We start from the raw sequence: 20,588 nt of genomic DNA on the forward strand, positions 1-20,588 counted from the left end.
TTTGGAAAAGAAGGAAGAAACATAAGAAGCTGAAATATCATTCATAAACTTCAACTTGTTCAACAACAGGTCCAGCTTGGCCAGTTTTGAGCACATTATATGAGGCAGCTCTTTTCGGGGACCATATCTTTCCTTTCTTGTAAGGGAGAGTATTACTTTGCTTCATGACTAGCATCAAGTGCAACACTTGTTTACTGATCCACATCTTGACTTCACTAGTTGTGAATGTCATTACCTATTAAATATAAGAGTTTTCTATGCTTTATTGAAACCTGTGCAGTTACCATTGACTTAAACTATATAGTCAAGAGCACAGTCTGGACCAAGGAGGGGTTTCTTGCTTCTCTGTTAATAGTTTGTTAAAGTTGAAGGGAACTTCATGAGTGAGTAGACTCTTGAAGTGAGTAGGCTCACTCACTTGGAGTGAGTAGGCTGTTGAAAATACCAGAGATATGCGAATTTCTATTTCCTGATTTCTGTTTCTCTTGGTATCATAAAAAAATATTGCCAGTAGATCTGCATAGACTCTTTTCAGAGTTAATCTAAAATTGGTGGTTTTCTTGTATGAAAATAACGTTGCTCATTTGACTAGTGATAGAAAGGACAGTTGTTTTGGGTTTGTCTCAGACAATGCAAGCTCAGAAGAGTTTATATCCAGCTGCTCCATATAGTTTTTGCCTCAAACACCAGGTTTCTCCATTCCACAGATTGTTAGCAAGTTATTAAAGAAAATTTCAGAGTTTTATAGTTTGCTATGACCAAGTTAATTTTCTTCCATGCTGGTAAGGATATTCTCATGGACTTTATTGACTTTCCCGTGCTAGTATTTTGCTGATTCTGCTTACACTGCGTCAGTGGCAGCACTGAGTCAGCCTCCCTCTTACAAAGTTCTGTCATTAAACCTCCTCCTTCAGCAGGGGGGTCATTATTAAAAACAAACAAGCCAACCTATTTTTTAAACCCAAGGATAAAACAGTGCTAAGTCAGATTTTGCTCTGCATAGTGTTAGACTTCCAAGCATTGCAAGCACTGTGTTATGAAAACAAATTGCATTTTGCAGTCATTGAAAATTTTTTCCCCTCTTCCTATGTATGTCCTTAACTTAAGCCAGATAAAGTTAGGAACTGATTAAGCTCCAGCTCAGAGCTTTCCCAGCAGCCCTACAGGACCTGCTTGTGATACATGAGCTGCCATGGAGTGATACCACGCAGAGCAGAGCACTGACCGCAGCCAGCGCGGAACACCCGAGAACACCTGTGCGAGTCCACGCTCCAGCTGCAGCCAGAGTGATCCAAATATCTGCTTCAGCTGCAACGTGGAAATTTCGTTTTGACAGCTTTGTGTTATCAATCTGAACCTTACTTTTGTTGTTTGTGCTGTAAATTATTTCCCTAAAGAAAGGTGGGTTATCACTGACTAATACCCCTCAGTACATATTGATTTGCTACTTTATGTGGATTTCACCTAAAATTTGGTCATTGTTTTTGACAGCCAAGAGTATGGAATTCTGTGCTATATTGTTAATTCTAAATTGTTAATGGCATGCAGTCAGATTCATATTTGTTGTCTCTTAGCAGGTTTTGTTTTGTTTTGTTTTTAAAACATCAGGTCAGTCTGGCGCCTTTTGGATTTTGTTAGCACTTAAATAAAAACTGCATGGATTTTGAGAAAATAATCATTTTTTTTTTTTTAATGATAAATGGAACTAGTAAATATTATATAAAAAATCTAAGAAAATGTTTTCCAAACACGTCTTACATTTACATTTTCCTCATTAAAAAAAAATTTCTTTGCAGGTGCTGCCTTTAACTAATTATACACCATGGCCACTTAAAGCTGCCTGGTCTGAGCGTCTCACACCAGTTTTTACTCATAGACCAGAAGAAGATACGAACTTGCTGCATTTTTGTCTTTAAATGCTTTTCTAAATGAAAGAGTTAGTTATTGGGTTAAATTTAACTACCTGTAATTTAAGAACAAAACTCCTCTGCTTTTATAGCAGAAGTCTGAAATCTGCTTCATCCGCTTCATCTGAACCAGTTTAATAGTGTTGATTATTTTAATTTAAATAAAAGTAAAATATTAAATTAAATTTAGTAATGAATATGGGCTACGTGTATCCAACTTTGCATCTTTATTTATAAGTCAAATTTATGATAAAAATTGTTGGTTTTGTCTTTAGTTTTTAACATGGTTGGTTTTGTCTTTAGGTATACGTGCTCAGCAGTGTCAATAGCCCTGAAGATGAACATCTTGGCTCTGCAGGAATTCACTTGCCCATTTGGTCCCTTTCCACTCCCAACACCTTATAGACAAATTCTCTTGCTGCTGTTAAAAAGTCATGACTGCACACAATCCCACTGAGAATGACAAAGAAGAAGGAATATCCCCATCACGCCCTTTCCAGCAAAATGGTGTGTTTCCACATGCCACCCAACCACACCGGGTGAGGGCAATGCTTCTCAGACGCTTGCCCTCCTCATGCTGATGAAAGGAGGTGGGGTAACCACAGAGGGGTCTGAGAAGAAAAGATGCAAGGGAAGACATGTGGGGGATTGGCTGATGGTGAGGAAAAAACTGACCATTGGTTTGAGACCATCTTGCAGTGCAAGGATTATTTAACAACAACTCTCAAGAAATGTGCCTGTATTGAAGGTCCTTCTAATCCCAGCTGTTGTACCGGGTTTTAAAATATTGAGGAGGAGACCCCTGTGGTAGCCAAGCAAATGCAATTTACACCAATGGGGTCTGCTCCCACCATGACAAACTCCTTGCAGCTGAAGATAGGCCCCATCTCACCGAGCACCATTATGTTTGAATGCCGTGCATATCTCTGTGCTTCCCACAAGGACATGGTGGGAGGAGACTTACCCCTGCACCCTCCTTGGCTTCGTGACTTTCACAGGAGAACGGTCCTGACAGGTCCCTCAGCAGCACATCCAATCCTCCTGCACCTACAAAATGAAAGACATTTTATTGCCCATGGGAGGATATGCATGCCTGAGAGGCTGCCTTGCTTTGCTTGGATCCATCCTACCAGCCACTTTCTGTCACCAGCCTCGTTTCTTATCAGTGTTGTTGAGGAAAACAGAAAGGGTAAAAAAAACAATGACCAAAAAATGTCTTTGCCAGCTGTAGACAGCTCTGCGTGCTGTGGAGAGGCAGCCACTGCCTGGAGAAAACTCAGCAAGTGTTTTGTGGGTTGATACAGCACGCCATGGCTCAAGAAGGACATATTCAACTTCAGCCCCTGCAGCAGCCATCCCCATCCCTAGGACCACGTCAGGTGCCGGTGCTGGGGCTGCTCTGGTCCCTCATGAGGTGGTGGGATGGCCCTGGCTGGCAGGTCCAGCCTTGCCACCCCAGGGAGCCCCCCAGATGCTGGTTGCTCTGTGTTCACCTGTGTTGCTGCGCTGAATGTGTGTCCCTGCTCACACTGTCCCTGGGGTGAACTCATCCCATCTTGGGAAGAAGCCAGAGGACACTTCAGCACTTCTGTGCATCCCAAGAGAAGGGTAACTAAGAACACGTAGGACCCTAACTGAGAGCATCTCCTAGTGCACACTGTTCGTCAGCCAGGAGTCACCACTGCTTGTGGGGTGAGCCCAGGTTACAGGAGCAGCTCGCAGGACATGGTGTGGGTAGCCTCTCAGTCCTGTCTGGAAGAACAACCTCTGCAGTTTTATTTCTGCATCAACCTTAAATCTTGAAGAAAGTGAGAACACATCACCTCCAGGGACAATCTTACTTAAGCACAGGTAGCCACAGACAGCTGTTTGATTACTTTTGGAATGTCCATAGCAAAGCCAATAATTACAATGAATAAGGATGGATTAGAGCCAGATTAATTTAGTGAATATTTTATAAACTGCAAGATTAAATTAGAGAAGTTATATGATCTCCTCTATACAGGATAAGGATGCATAAGAATTTATGTATCATCTCCAGTAGCAGTGGTGAATATGCACTTTCACACTGAAATACATTGAAGAATGTTCCTTGTACTATCACAGTACGGTGTTCACCTACTCAGTTTCAAATACAGCTCATGTAATACAGCTTGAAATGGCTCTCTAGTCTTTGGTCCATACAAGGACAGTTATTCATGCCCTCTGCTGCTACTTCACTCTATAATCTTGAGTGTGGCTCTTCAAAGCACTACTGTCTGTGTGTACTCCACAGTTGTGTTATGATTACTTGTGCAAAAGGATCTGTGCATCAGAGATGTCTTTGTTTTATTTGTTGCTCCAGCAGACAGTGGCACATGCTGCCAATGCCAGCTTGAGCTGTAGTCTACCTATGGATAAGTGGAGGCACCGACTGTATCTTTCTAACAATATTGGCTGGTGGGTTTTCCCTATGTTTTGGCAGCCTCAGATAGACATCTTTTGCTCTGGGGGAAGAATATTAAAAACTGTCAGTGCAAATAATGTGCCAAAATCCTGTAGGTGCCTTTTAGATTTTCCAGCACAGGTTTTTGGAGCTGACTGCTCTTCCCACATGCTGAGCTATGGTGTCTACAGAACCAAGAAGTAGCCCCCAAGAAGGCTTAAAGACTGCATTAAAATCAATGGAAGTGCATAATAACAAGATTGGGACCTTATTTATTGTTGTGCCCTCAGCACTCTGAAGAAGCACACAAAGCCAGAAGTCTAATCCTGTGGCTTTTCCACAGGAATGATCCCTCCTTTGCATTCATCTCTGCTGGGGTTCCCCTAGAGTGTTGTTCTTTTTCTTCTTTCAATATAAGGCCAAAAGTACCTTCCTTGTTATAGGTCTGTAGAGCGTTTTAGCATAGTAGGCTTCTGATTGTTTACTGATACCTGTATGCCATCCTGCTGTTCAAACACAGGCGTAAAATACAGCTTGTATGCCTTTTTTTACCATTTCATGAAAGAATCCCTTCATACTCAGGCCCCCATGCATCTTTTTCTGCAGTATACTTGTGAAGTCTTCAGCATGTTGTCCTGGTGTAGATGCTTTTGCTTGCATTAGCAAGTAGCTGTGAAGTAGGAGAGCATCAGGGACAGGAGCAGTTCTCTAGCTCTATATTGTACGTATTTCCATGATGTAATGTCATGCTAGATTTAGTCTGATTCCCTGAACTAAATGTTACCACAGTATCAGAAGGAGTAATACTTGATTAAAGTATTTGTAGTTCCACTAAGGTGTGAAAAGTATTTCATGTGACCCTGCAGAAGAGTTTCTGGTTTTATTTCCTCCAAAAGGACTCTTGCCTGTGACTCAGCCTCTTCCTTTGGTGTGAATCATTCCACACCTGAACCAACCGCAAGTGTGACTGAGGAAACAGGGATGAGTTCACTAAAAACCATACTACTGTTCTCTGACAAAATGCTGATGTTTGTGCAGCCCATGCCCTCCAAGAAAGGGCAGTCTGGTGACTGGAGTGCTAAATGGAGATGTGGGTTGCCTAATTTCACACCTGTGCCACAACTATCATTCTGTGTAGCCCTTGGTAGGCACTCATATTGACTTAAATAGTCCACCTGTGATATTCCTCATTGATGCAGCAACACATCAAAGATTAAGAGGAGATCATTACACTAGTAGTGCATGCACTTAACTAGAAAAAAAGTAGTGAAGGTCCCAGGCATAGAAATTAACACATATGAGAAAAAGATAGATTGCCCTCACATCTCAAAAAACTATAGCTAACATAAGCCTTAGTAGACTTCTTCTCCACACTCTGTATTTGGTGACAGGCAATCTCTGCCACAACATGGACCTCTGACTTGATTTGCATGAAGGACATGGCCACTTTATAGTCACCCTCAGATAAAAAAAACAACAACAACAAAACAAGCATGTACACATCCATGGAGCTGTTGTAAAGGTTGCACATAGTACCAGTTCATGCTGCCATTAGCACAGCTGAAGTTTTATATCTATCATCGTCTCTACTGCAGTGATGAAGTAACTCATCCAGAACAGCTGCAGGGCAGCTCCATCAGCACTATTGAGGCTCAGTGGCTTTTCATCCATCTGTGTGCATGCTAGCTCCACTTCTGTGTAGCACTGTGCTGACTTGTTTGTTTCTTTTTATTTGCTGTTGATTTCAACTCTGAATAGAGTTTGATGGATGACAGGAGTTTAACAATAAAGAGGACCGAACAATACAACAGGAATGAAGCTGAGCTAACAATCTCTTTCCTTAAGAGATGTATCCATGCAGACTTGGAAGAGAAATCAAGGTGCAGATAATAAGAAGGAAATTGGCTTCTCAGCTCAGCAACATCAGGCAAGAGAGAAAGGAATGGATGTTGTTAAGACAGGAAGGATGATATTTAAGTGTAAGAGGCAGATGCCCAGTTCCTGGTGCTGTAGTTGGCAGTGAAAGTGCAGAATATAGTTGAAAAAGAGAGGTACTAATGAGGGATCTGGAAAACTGCTGTGCCCATGCACTCATTGCTCTTAACAAGCAAGGGGAGACTTTAGCAGTTTGTTCCTGAACCACAGTTCTTTGTGATCAGCACTGTGACCACTGGGGAAGCACCTCTGCATTAGTTAGCAGTGGCCTGGGGCAGTACATTAATCTCAAGGGTGCTTGCTCCATCCATCTCAGTCGGTCAAACCCTTTGGGTTTCTACTCTGTGTCTCTTTAGGACCTGAACAAAGAAAGGAAACTTTAAGGTGCAGTTCAGCTACTGAAGTATGTGAACTTTCTGCAGGGGCACACAGCTCACTTAAAAAATCCTTCACAAATGCAAAAATGACCCAGAAATCACAGACTTAGGGTCTTAATTTTGCTATTTGTTTTAGCAACAGAATGCTCTGTGTTTTCAACAAATGGACTCTGTTGCTGTGTTGTTAAATTGGTGGGAAACCACTTGAAGCCCTGTACCATACAACCATTAGCACTGGGGTAGGCCATATCCATCTGGAACTTGGCAGCCTACAGCCTCCTGCAAAACAAACTGGTGCATAAAGGGACAGGTTGTAGCACAAGAGGAACTGAATCAGGGAACGCCTTTAGGGCAAAGATTTGTCTCTTCAGAGGATAGATATAGCACTTACAGGTATTCACCAGGAAAACTCCTGCAGTGGTCTAATTGTGCTAAATCAAACCTTCATTTCTTGCATAGTAGTAATTTACACATGCCATGAAAGGTTAAGGCATAGTCAAATGTTTGCTTGCATGGCAGCTAGAGCAGTTTAAGATTTATTATCCTCTTCCACTCGGGCAGCTCGTCTGTGAGAGAACTCTTAGTCCTTTTCAGAGCCAAGACAGGTTGTACACATGTGCCAAAAGGACCTGTTACTGCTCCCAGTTTGGCCCTCTCTGCCCGCTGGAGGTTGCAGCTGCCTCAGATTGACCAGCCAGCCTGTTGCCCACCAGAGTGCATCCTGCCCTGCCCACATTGGAAGGAAACAGGCCAGCTCCAAACACGTAATTCTTGAATCAACACTGAACTGGCCCATTTGGTCTTGAAGAGACCGAGGAGGCACTTTATTAGAGCAACTATTTGCTCTTGACTTGAACCACAGGGATTCCTGCTGTTTCTCAGTCTGCTTTCTTTCAGTGACATACGACTTGTCATTGAAAATGAAGCCAAATTATATCCTTATGTTGCTGTCTTGGCAGTGCCCAGCTGAGCCAGGAGACAGATGCCATGTTAAACTACAAAGTAGAGTTTGTCACCAGTTATTCCTGTGAATAATAAAAAGTCATTCAGAGAAATAAGATCCTCAAAGGAGAGGGAGAGAAAAAAAGAGGCACAGCCTAAGAAAAAAGACCTTTCAGCAAGAGTGCTGACATATTTATTTATCGAACCACTAAATGGCTTGGTGGCTCTATGGAGTTCAAATTGGGAGAGGTCACATATCAGCGTGAAGACAAAGCCATAACTGAAGTGGCAAAGAAGGCCACCCATTCTTCATTTTTTACTTACTTTTCTTTAATAAATGCTGTGTTTAGGCATTATGACATTGCTATATTTTGAAACAATAGTAAGGAAACCCTCTTACCCTTTAACCATGCTTTGAGTGCTCAGCTCTAGGAGTTAAGAAGATATTTTAGTCTCAGTTTCCATAGAATTTTCAGTCTTAGAAAACCTATTGCAGAGAGTGCTGTAGGTGCAAATTCTCCTGTAATGTGTCTCTCTGATGGCAATTGTCTTAAGAACTCTAGCTCATTTTATCTGTTTTCTGAGCCTGATAGCGGTATTATTCACTGGTTATAGAACTCATGGTGCAATTTTGCTAATTTGCTTTTCTCTTCCAAATGTTTTTTTTTTCCCCAGCTTTCACACTCTGATGTATTTTGGACTTAAATACAAACAAGGCAAAAATCTCGCTACTAGGGCTAGTAGGAGGGAAGTCACACCTACTTTTGTCACAATGAAATGTAGCCTTGGCTGGTGTCATTCCTCAGAGGGTACTGGTTGGATTGTGACCATGTGAGAAGCGCTGTACTGAATCTGTACTACGAAGGCTCAGTCTCCAAAATTCAGATGCACACGTTAGTTACAGATGTAATCTGGCACCATTTTGGGAAACACATAAAGAGACACGCATTGGTGGTTGTACGTGGAGTAGTTAAAGTAATGCAAATCTCCATCACTGAGATGAATTAGCTCTTTTCAGCTCAGTCAGGCTTTCAGGAGTCACTTGAACTAGCCCAGGCTAGCAATACTCTGACATGGCTTTTGCATGCCTCAGTTGGGTAGGAAGTGATGATAGCTTGGGAGAACAGGTCTGTCTTCAGCCATTCACTGCAAGGTCATGCAATACCAGTCTTAAACTTTGTCCTTTATCTCTTTAATGAAAATTTCTACCTACCAGCATAGTTTCTGGTGACCAGGAGTGATCAACTAATGTTGGTTCAGATTGTGAAAGCATTTTCCCAGAGTTTTACTAACACTATGAAGTTCACCATTTCTGCTAGCAAGCAAGCAAAAAGCCCTCAGAACCATAATCTGCATATATTTTGCAATGAAACCTTAAGTATAGACCAGCCCTAAAGTTAAAGCTATTCTAAGGAAATGAGATTGCAGTGTTGCTTAGAAAATTGCTCCCAATCTCAGCAATCTTATTCACAATGCACAGTTTATGATGAAATTGAGGGAGAAACAATGAAGTCTTCAGAGGAAAAAATGTCTTCAGGAAATAAACTCCGACATGAACTGGGAGGCATGAGGAAGTGAAAAACTGTGAATTTTCTTTCTCTTACTTGTAACAGTTTGCCTTGGAGTACATTCTCTTACTTGGAAATGCCAGGTAAGAAGTGTGATGTTCTGTCATTAGAAGAGCAGATAGGTTCCTAGCTTTGCTTAGACTCAGTTCCTGTATGTGGCAGAAGTGCAGCCAAACAATGAATTCATTGCCTTGCACAAGGGTTTAAAAATAACAGAGAACTCCTTGAATGATACAAAGAATGGAAGCACAAGTGACTCATGCAAATTCTTTTTAACCATGACATCTTAAACTCAACCACAGAAAGAAAGCAGAAGGTAGCAGAAAGACTATGTGCTACTGGTAACCATTCCCTACTAGGAGTAAGAAAAGACATCAGCCAAACACTGCTGAAAGTCCGTGCCTGTAATACAGTGAAGGAGACAAATAGCTTGTGGTGCTCATCTCACTGTATCCTCCTAGAGGATCCCTTGCCCCCAAGACATGCATGGGTGTAAGTACCATCAAAATGAGCTTCTAACCTTCCCAGCAGAGCCAGCATAGAGAACGGCAAGAGCTGTGTCCAGCTTCTTTAACTGTAAACTGAGAAAGTTTATCTCCTGTCTTCGTCATGCTGATCTTGCCCACACTAAAGTAGAAGAGACATATTTTCGTCACCCTTTCTGGTACCTGGAGTTAGACCTGCAGCTGCATGTACCAACAGCTGGGACTGCTACATGCATCCTAGCTTGTATCAGAAATAGTGAGGCCAGCAGGACTAGAGAGGCGATCGTCCCCCTGTACTCGGCACTGGTGAATCTGCACCTTGAATCCTGTGTTCCATTTTGGGCCCCTCATGACAAGAAAGACATTGAGGTGCTGGAGAGAGTTCAGAGAAGGGCAATGAAGCTGGTGAAGGGTCTGGAGCACAAGTCTTATGAGGAGCAGCTGAGGGAACTGGGGCTGTTTAATCTTGAGAAAAGGAGGCTTGGGGGAGACCTTATCACTGTCTGCAACTACCTGAAAGGAAGTTGTAGCATGGAGGGTGTTGGTCTCTTCTCTGAAGTAGCAAGTGATGGGATGAGAGAAAATGGCCTCAAGTTGCATGAAGGAAGGTATAGATTCAATATTAGGAAAAAATCAATGGAAAGGGTTGTCAGGCACTGGAACAGGCTTTCCAGGGCAGTGGTGGAGTCACCGTCCCTGGAGGTGTTTAAAATATGTGTAGGTGAGCTTCTGCAGGACATGTTTTAGCGACAGTGTTAGTTTGATGGTTGGACTTGATGATTTTGAGAGTCTTTTCCAACCAAAATTATTAAATGATTCTATGCATATGTGGAAGATGCTATGGATACATCTCCAACCGTCAAAAGTGGTATACATTTAGTTAAACCTAATTTCCCCTTCGGTGACTTTTACCATCAGCCAGGATGTTGCCCATTAGTGGCTACTACTGCTGAAGTAAATGGCTGAGCCTTTCCAGTGCACCTGGTGACGATGGGAGGAAAGCAATCTCCATTTTTCAGCAAATCATGTCTTCCAATTAATGCTTTTCTTCTCTTCCCTGTGGTGAGCCACCAGTCTGGCTCAACAAGGTAAATCCTCATATGTGTCAGATTGCATTACTGTGGAGCAGGAGGTACAATCATAGTCTGCTGACATTTAGATGCAGGTAATAGACTGCATATAAGAGGACCTATCATTGTCAATTTTCGTCTCACACCTCATGATCTCCTTCAGGGGTGACATTTTGGATCTGGTTTGCATTCGGAGATCTGACAAAAATGGCAAGCTCACTGAAGGTGCAGGAGAAACGAATGAACGTGCATACATCCACTGAGTGGATTTAGGAATAAATACACATAATTTATTCTGACAAGCCTCCTTCCACGCTCCTGAAAAAGCCATATTGCAAGATTTTCAGAGTTCACTCAGGAGTTAAACAAATAAAACAATGGGGTTTTACGGTATAAGATCCTAAAGAAGTATTTCAATCCTTGACAAGAAAAAAGCAAGACCCATGGACTAGGCTGAGAGAGGGCTCACCTGCCTGATTAGATTGTAGTTGTCAAGAGTCAAAGTGCATTGAGGCAGACCTAACCCAAACTGTCTGGATTGGCGCAACATTTGACCTCCAGTTTTGTTGTAAAGAGTAATGTGCCTGATATGAAAGAACCCATCTCAACCTTGCATGTCTACTTGGCACACGTTAGTGCAAATCTTGTAAATTCTGCAACAGCAGAGTAAACTCTTGCTCTTCCCTAGACAGGTGCATGAGAGCTGGGAGGTATAGGTGGACTAGTGTCATCATGGCATAAGCCATGACACTGCTGGAAAGCCATGCAGTCTAGGACAGCAGACCTTTTCAGGCCAGATATTTGGTTTTCCTGAAGCTGAGAGTAGATCTGTTATCTGCAAGAACAGATCCAGAGCACTGAAGGGGATTTGTAACTGTGCAGTCAAATTAAAGTCACTGCTTGATGTAAGGTTAATATAATCTGACTTTTAACAAAAGGACACCAGAGGTAAGATCCAGATGTTTAAGGATGAAGACACCTGTCTTCACCTAAACTTGTCTGCGCTGCATGTTAGTAAGTTTCAGTCCTTTCACAGGGAGTACTTATGGAGTAAGTTACTGCCCAATTAGAGAAGATGCATCAGTCTCTGGCCTCTGTGGATAAGGTTGGCAGTCTTAGGAAATGACATATAATTAGGAAAAATTATAGTGTTTGCTTTCAAAGTACTGTTTGTTTTCCCAAAAAAGCAAACTCACAGGCAAACATAATGTCCAGATATGGTATATCCTCCTCAGTTATTCGCATGTCACCTCCCCAGAATTAAAATAGGTAGTGAAATGTTTCATTTCCTAGCCACAACATTCAAAAGATGCATGACTTGCAGGTCAAAACTTGAGTGATGTTTCTTATCCAAGCCATATGCTTGGAAGAGTTCAATAAAGGATTGCTTGGCTCTTTATTAGAAAAGAGACGAAGTGCTTTGAAAGCAAATGACAAACTAAAAAGAAAATAATTTATTACTTTGTTGGCATGATATTAGGCTGTATTTTACACCTAAAAGGTTTAATATTTAAGCAAAGATAACAGTTAGTGTGCAATGTCAAATGATGCCACATCCATTACCTTCCAGACAATACTTGGGGCATTAGGAGAAGTATAACAAACTGTCTTTCTTGAGTACTGCTTGAGTCCTGCTGCGCAGAAATTGGATAACTAGATTTAAGTTTCCAGGCTGTCCCACACTTGGGGAACTCATGTAAAGATGGCATCCTGGAACATAAAACTTGGATTCTGCCTGGGAGCCCCACCAAACCTCCACATCAATAAACATGACAGGAGGTGCTTTCTCGCTGTGCTTTCTGAATGAGCACAGGCCAGACATGTATTCCCAAGGTGATAGAATCCTGGCTTTGTCTTCCCTCAGCTCTTCAAAGTGACAACATGTGCTCCTTAAAACATACCCTGCTGATGCAATGCCAAACCTCTGACTCTTGTGCCTGTGGTATGCTAAACGTGGCTCTTCATGGGTAGCACAAACAGCTATAAAACAACTCAAAGTCAGTAAGGAAATTCTGCTTGGCTTCTGCAGACTCGTGGAAATCATCATCTCATTTCTACTTGTTCTGTCTCAGGTGTCTCTCTGTCCCATGATGTGCGTTGTCTAAATTTGAAATTAAAAACACTCCTGAGGCAAATAATGTCTTTAAGCACTTGCATTCCTTGGTGCATCAAAGAACATCTAAGGCTGATGTTTTGCCTTTGGTAGCTATGCTTGTATTCATTTTTGGAGCCTCATGATTTTAGCTTGCAGCCACCTTGTTACCTTCTGGGGAGGAACTCGCATGGAAGGCAATCCCATGATGTGGTGGGTTTCCCTGCTCGATGAGATACTCCATCTGTGCAGATTACACTTAAGTGGATGTATGGATGGTATATGTGAGTGGGGAGTTTTTTCAGATCTTGAGTCCTGAGCCTGTCTTGGGGGCGTGCTATAGCTGTGGTAAACAAAACTGACCTCCTTTTAAAATGTAGCTTAAAATGTATGTGCATCTCCCTTTATCTGTCCTTTTTCTTTGGTTCCCTCTACTCCTCCTTAGCATGAACAGTGAGGAGTGTTGATTCAGTAAAGTGTCTTCCTAAGAGAATTAGCTATTCTGTTGAGAAAAAACAGCATAGAGCCTGTATCAGGGTACCAATAAACGTATTTGACAGCCCTCATCTTGACAATAAGCCCATAATATCAGTGGAACAGAGCATGAAGAAAGCATAAAATTATGTCAGGACTTCAATGAACTTTCGTATTACCTGTAACTCAAATGCTTATTGCTTCTACGCTAGAGTCATTACTTAGTTTTATAAGGTTTTAAACTGTAACATTTTAAAGAGGCAGCCTGCCCTGTAGAGAGATTCCTGTTCTGAAAACAAAGAGAGATCAGGAAATTTCAAATGTTTTTTAAGAGTAAACCCCCAAATGTCAGCTTGCACATTTAGACCTTTCCTGTTGAAATCTAGCAAGCTAAGTTTCTTTTGAAATGTCTAGAAATAAGAAATGTATTTGAAAGCCTTTTTTTGAAAGAACCACTGTCCTTTCATGTCAAGTCTTGCCTGGAACACAGAATTGTGGAGATGTAATGAATAGATGAGAATTTTTTTTTTCAAATGACAACAAATGACTTGATCCTCAGCAGCTCTCAATTTGTGAATAGCTCAGTCTGAGTTTAGATTAAGTTCATGGCTGCTTCTTCTTTTATTCAAGCTATTCAACTATTCAGAGCCTGCACTGAGTAACAGATAAAAATAACTGTCACGCTTAATTTATTTTGGCTGTGCAGGTAGCTTGTTTGGATTTTCCACATTCTGTTTCTGAGTTTTCTCCTAGCACAGTTAAAGACAGTTTCTAAGAAGAGAAAATATGCACCACTGGAGCAAACCAATGGTCTTTAACAGCAGACACATCATACAAGGTGAATGCCTGTGACCAGTCTGTACCTTCAGACCTTCCCCTGTACTTCCTCCAGCATCCACAGTCACTAGATCAGGGGCATCATTAGACACATCTCTACCTTGTCCCATTTTCTGGATCTGTTGTCCATTGGTTTGTTAACATGTAGATATTGATCTGTCTGGGTTTTTCACTCTTTTTTTCCCATGTAACACTATCATCATCTACATGATGTATGAACTGCCATGTTTAGCACTACCAGTTCAGAAACCTGTAAGAAGGATGGACAATGTACTGTTATGATTTGCTAAATGGCTTAGTAATTCTGAATGTCTAAGATATGACTGCAAAGAGATTGAATGCTCAGGGATATAAACATTCACAGTCTGAATTTCAGGCCACCTTAAAAGAACCTCACATAGTATCCAGAAACAAAGGCAGTCAAAGTAGTAATAACTTTCAGGAATTTTAGCCTCTAGCAATGTTTCTTGCAGAGAAAGGATCAGCATAATAGGTTCACGTTCACTGTGGACACTCTATTTAATAAGGAATTAGGTTAGCAAAGAAAGACAGATGGTGAGAGCAGACAAGACAGTTTGAGACCCAAGGCCTAATTCAGCTTTGACATAGCTAAACTGAATGGCCACGGAAGTCAATGAGATGGTCACTTGTTTGTATGAGGGCCAAATTTGCTTCCCTGTGTTTAGCAGAACTAGGTGAATAGTTGAATTCAGTTGTATTCTTTTGTTGCTATTTGGAAAACAGCAATGCTCAAACGAATTTTTCAATGCTACCCTAAAGCCTACACTTTAAAAACTAGTAGAATTTGTGAGCATGGATGTTTCCCACATAATGCAAATACAGTTGAGAGTGTCTGGCCTAAGGCTTAGCGTATACATGATGGAAATAAACAGATGGAGACACAAGCAGATGCTTGTTCAGTGCAGCCTAAGTGGAATGGGACTATGAATCCTTGTTCCCTGAGTCTGAGCTAGGTCTCTGAATTTTGAGTTTCTACAAGAGTTACTGCTGGTTGCCCAACTCTGATTAGAATTAGAAGGGAAAATGTATTCATTCTCTAAAGAAACATTTAGAGAACAAGCATTGGAAGCCAGCATTTCACCATTTCTGCTTCTCCTTTCTGTCTTGGTGCCCTCAGCTATGGGGGATTCAAGAAACAATGCAGGGAGACTAAAGGGGTACCAAATAATCTCCCTTTGTATTCACCTGGGGAGCTGCTCGCCTTTTCCTTTTTGATGGACAAGTGTTTGCCAAATGGCTCCTGGTGTGTAATTTGTTATTTTATTTTGGCTATAAAATGAAAAGGTAAATCTTATTGTGGTAAAGTGGGACATTACTTTTTCTGCTGTGTAATGACATCTCTGGTTCCTGTGGTTTAAGGCATATTGGTTGCCCTGCCTGCCTCTGTCAGGGTGCTCCTGCTGAAAATCAGTGACTTGGGTAATCCCCACTGGAAAACTGTGCATTAGTTGAGACTGAGTAACCAGAATGTTTGAGAAAATTAAATAAAGTTGAAGGGAAGGGAAGGGAAGGGAAGGGAAGGGAAGGGAAGGGAAGGGAAGGGAAGGGAAGGGAAGGGAAGGGAAGGGAAGGGAAGGGAAGGGAAGGGAAGGGAAGGGAAGGGAAGGTAAAAGAAAAAAGAAAAGAAAAGAAAAGAAAAGAAAAGAAAAGAAAAGAAAAGAAAAGAAAAGAAAAGAAAAGAAAAGAAAAGAAAAGAAAAGAAAAGAAAAGAAAAGAAAAGAAAAGAAAAGAAAAGAAAAGAAAAGAAAAGAAAAGAAAAGAAAAGAAAAGAAAAGAAAAGAAAAGAAGAAGAAAAGAAAAGAAAAGAAAAGAAAAGAAAAGAAAAGAAAAGAAAAGAAAAGAAAAGAAAAGAAAAGAAAAGAAAAGAAAAGAAAAGAAAAGAAAAGAAAAGAAAAGAAAAGAAAAGAAAAGAAGACATGACATTTGTGTCCTTGTGGTTTTTTTTCTGCCCTCCAAAACATTGTCAGAATGCTGCTTGTACAGGGAAGCAGTAAAAGATGTCTCTCTAATGGGAACAGTTGTGCTTCTACTCTGCAATGCCATGGCATTCCCCCCACCCGGTCCTGTATCAGTGCACCAGCAAAAAGATAGCCATAAAGCATGTAACCTTTCTTCAGCTCTGCCTAAGCACACTTTGCCAAACAGCCTCATCTATAAAATAAAAGTAACTTGTCTCCATACCTAACAGCTGCCAGTGCCAATGATGCACACTTATGGGACAGCAGATGCGTTCCTCATGATGGTGGCTAGGTCATCGCTAGGCAGAGTGTTACCTGGTGGGAAGTAATTGTACATAGAGGAGGTTTTGGGTCCATAATTGTTCCCACCCTGGGCACGGAAACACCCTGTGGGTGCATGGGTTTTTAACGGGGCTCTCTGCAGCTGAGAAGTTACCTGCCTGGTAGATTCTCTGTTCATGACTTGTCCTCCATGCAGATGAAACTTTTTGTGTGTGTGATGACAGTGAACAGCTACATCAGCATCAGAAAATGTTTGTTTCTGAGAAATGTTTTGGGGTCCTACATCGCAGGCAACCACTTTATTTCCTTCCGGCTCAGTTCCCCATTTTTCATAGAAAAGCGGTAGCAGTTCTCTAATGAGATGCTGTGAAATTTCACTGCATTGAAGACTGTGAAGTTATCAGATATGGCAGCGTCTGGAGCTGGGTGAAAGCATTATTAGTTGCGCACTGGGCTGAGGAACTTAAAACGGGCAATATCACAAGGATGGCTTTAGCTGGTGTAGCTGCATGACCTGTTAGTTTTCTTCAGAAATACACAAAAACCAGTCTCAGTCAGAGACAGCAGAGTTTCAAGCACTAGTCCCCCGTGTGACCTAGATGGGATGTCTTAGTATGCTTGTCTGTGGAGACAGGTATCTGCTACCTTTAAGTATTGTGCTACCATTCTTTCAGTCTTTCAGGGAGGAGAAATTGAACTATTTTATGGCGTTATTAGGAGTTTTTTACCAGCAAACTATACGGTAGCACCACAGGAATTTAATCCAGTTCACCTTGCTTCTGATCCTAAGAAACATTTTAGAACATGAATTATTTTACTGCAAATTTCCAGGAGTGATTTGAAGTACATTTTAAAGTGTCCCAACTCCCATTCTGCAGAATGGTCACATGACATTAACTCCTATGGCGAAGAACCATCTATCTCACACTTAAAAAATAATTTTGCCTTGCCTTAAAATACACATTAGATGTTAAAATACAGCTTCCAGCAACTTTCGTGCTTCACACGTTAAAGACCACTTCTATTCAGTTATTTACTTACTGCCTGGAAATAATGAGGAGTATTCCACAAATACCTAGGTTGTTTGGTATTTTAGTAAAATCAACTGTACTAAGTCAGATGCACAAGGCACACCTGCTATAATACAAGATGCCATCACTTTGCTATTAGCTGTATTAAGTTGTCATTAAACGAGTTATAATTCTTGGGGGAGGTCTAATTTTACACCATGTAAGCTGCCAAGCCAAGGCTCGTATGTACAACCATCTTGGGTTTATTACTTTATCTGAAAACAAAAATTATAGTGTCCTGGAACCATGTATTATTTCTGAAATGTGGTCACTTTCATGAAGCTAATAGTTTTTAGTTAAACGGTTTCTGGAAACAGTTCTGATGTTTTTATTTACCCTCTAACTCCTTGAGTTCCCTCCTAGCAGCAGCCCTACTGCATCTAATACATCATCCCCTCATTCCCCATGTGTTTTGGTAGATGTTAATCTTGTTTAATGTAAGATCTATATACACTGCATCCCAGACTATGTTGCCCTCTATCTTACTGATACATTAATTCACAATACTGTACAAATGACAATTTTGATTCAAATACAAATGAAAAAAAGGAACTCTAAAAGAAGAAGAAGAACTTGTACTAAACCACACAGCTTTGGTGGTAATAAGAACTAATCCAAATGTCATCCTAACTTTTATTTGGACAATTTGTATTTTCAGAGGCTTTGGAATTTAAGCTTGTTCATTTCAAGGCTGGGCATATACTGATGTCACTGCAAAATCTTGGAGGTGGGTCAAGTCACATAGGCTAAAGTCTATAGATCTAGAGTTTTAAGAAGTAAACAAATGCTAAGTAAAGTTTTCTTGCATACTTTCAGTAGGTTATCCCTCATGGCTGTGCTGCAAGTTCTTTTCAAAAATATTTTTTCATAAATATTTGATGTCTGGACTGAACTCTCGTATCCCTTTACTAGGGGAAAAGCGTACACTACACTGACTGTATTCATAGAATTATAAATGCTTTTTTACATTGGGAAGCTTTACAGGATATTCAGGACTTTATGGTAGCAGAATAGACTTTTATTTTAAACTTAACCTCCCTCCATGGAAAGCAGGTATTTGTAATACTAGTATATTGATTTAAATTTATGGCTTATGTAAAGTAGTACATGTAATTTTTTTTTAGGATCCAGGCCTGCAGAGATTTCCACACACAGATTCATTGTGTATCCCGGTCCCAAAAAATCAGAAACAAGACTTCTGTTGACTGCAGTAGAGCCAGGACTCCAGCTGCTGCTTCAAGAGATGGTAGAACTGCAGAGCTGAAAGTTTACCAGATTTTGTAAGATGTAGGGTTTGAGGCCAGCTTTTTGACATGAGACATCAGAACTTTTTCCACCTTTGCCCTATTCTTGACACATTCTAGGATACTTGTGATGTATTGGCAACAACAACAAAAGGTGAGTCCACCCTCTGAGCTTGAACTTTGATTAATTTGAAAAACCCAAAGGCAAATACTGAGAAAAGGATAAACGGTTTAGAATTAATACTAAATATTTTTTCATAAATTCAAGTCTGTATTTGTTGTGTCAGGAGGGAGGGGAGTTATCTGCACACACATAAGCACACACACACACACACGAGTCACAATTTCTGCAAGTATGACACTGTTTATAACTACAAGATCTGTGGTCAAGCTCAGCCCAGTTCTGAGTCCAGCATAAAACCAATGCAAACTTTGAGATTGTTTGAGGCCTTCAAGACAAAACTGACAAGGACTGATCCTGCTATAACAATAATTTCCCACAGAGAGATTATTTTTAAACCTAAACAGCAAATGGGAGGCAAGTTCATAACTGGAGACCTGAATGGTATCATTTTTATTCTGGCTGAAGCTGACCTTTTACTTCTAAGTCTGGGAACTGGTCTAGGTCAAGTTTGGATGTTCTGTGTTTGAAGTTAATATTATGGAAGGACTTTTTTGTCTACAGGTCTGGTTGATAGTGGGTATAATGTGCACATAATGGTGAGTACAGCATAGCCCTGCACAAATGACAGTGACGGATCCACACCAAACCAGAGGTGCTGGCTCACCCATTTTCTGGGGAAGCCTCGACCTAGATCCAGCTCCAAATCATATGGCTGTCTCTTACTTTTGGGCAAAACCTGTGCTTTGCCTAGCCCTGAAGTTTGGGGTTGGCTTGACTCCTGATCTTTGTGGCCAATGTTCCTCTCTGCTATGAATTACAGGGACAGAAGACCCATGTTTGGGCTGTGCTAGTTCTGAGCTAAGAAAGGTTTTCAATAGGCTGCAGTATAAAAAATTATCAAAAGCAAGTTTTCCAGTGAGTTTCCCAAGTTTGCTTTTGCCTATTGACTTTTTATTTATTGCACATTAGATAATGTGTTGGTTGCTCTCAGAAAAGAATGACTCCGATTTTTAGATGGCATGAGGTCTCCCTGATGGACCTGCCAAGAAGGCTGGAGCCCAGTCCCCATGTTCAACGTTAGTGCTGTGAAGAATTTGACTTTAGTCCACCTGCAATTTATTGTGCTGCCTGATGCTTCCCTACCTCCTATGGAGCACAGAAAAGCTACAAATATTGCCCCTTTTCTCCTCTCACAGGACTCACTTCCACCACCACCATTAGGTCCAGTTCCTGCTTGCCTGACTTGCCTTCAGCTCACTTAAGGCTGGGGATGTCTCCTATGCCTTGCCCAAGTAGGCACCTTTCTGTCTTTGCTGACCCCCACTGCAAGAACCAGAGGGGGACTTCAACTGTGTTGAACTACAAAAATTGACCCATCTTACAGCCTGCTGGGGAATACTGATGCCACTTTGCTTCAATAGAGAGGGAATGCTGTTCCTGGCCAGTGCCAGGGGCAATTTTCTAATCTAGCCTCTTCATATGACCAATCAACACATGGACCTTGAATTATCTTGTAGTAGTATTGACACACAGCACCATGTGTTTACAGGGACGGAGAGTGCCAGCTTACCTCTGCCAAAACACATAGATTTTCTTCAAGAGAGGTTTTCTCCTCAAGGAAAAAAATAATTGAGCAGAGCTCATTCTTGTTAACTCCGTTGTATTCAGTGTTATTTATTCATATTGAAACAGGCAGAAGCCACAAGAACTGCTTTACAACCTACTGGAGGTAGTCCCTATAAATGCTAAGTAACACTTACATCGCTATCATAAAATG

General features: G+C 41.2%; 1 protein-coding gene across 6 annotated transcripts in view; it reads right to left on the reverse strand.

The window, feature by feature from the left end:
- The window catches only part of PALM2AKAP2 (PALM2 and AKAP2 fusion), a 267,852-nt gene that overhangs the window by 109,008 nt on the left and 138,256 nt on the right, over positions 1 to 20,588 (reverse strand). For all 6 annotated transcript variants that reach the window (XM_065046386.1, XM_065046383.1, XM_065046385.1 and 3 more), the window contains one exon: positions 2,872 to 2,954. In XM_065046386.1, coding sequence (XP_064902458.1) covers positions 2,872 to 2,954 — 83 coding nt within the window. The remainder of the gene's footprint in view (positions 1 to 2,871; positions 2,955 to 20,588) is intronic.

The sequence above is a fragment of the Columba livia genome, chromosome Z, assembly GCF_036013475.1.
Source record: "Columba livia isolate bColLiv1 breed racing homer chromosome Z, bColLiv1.pat.W.v2, whole genome shotgun sequence".
In the NCBI taxonomy this organism is placed as follows: Eukaryota; Metazoa; Chordata; class Aves; order Columbiformes; family Columbidae; genus Columba; species Columba livia.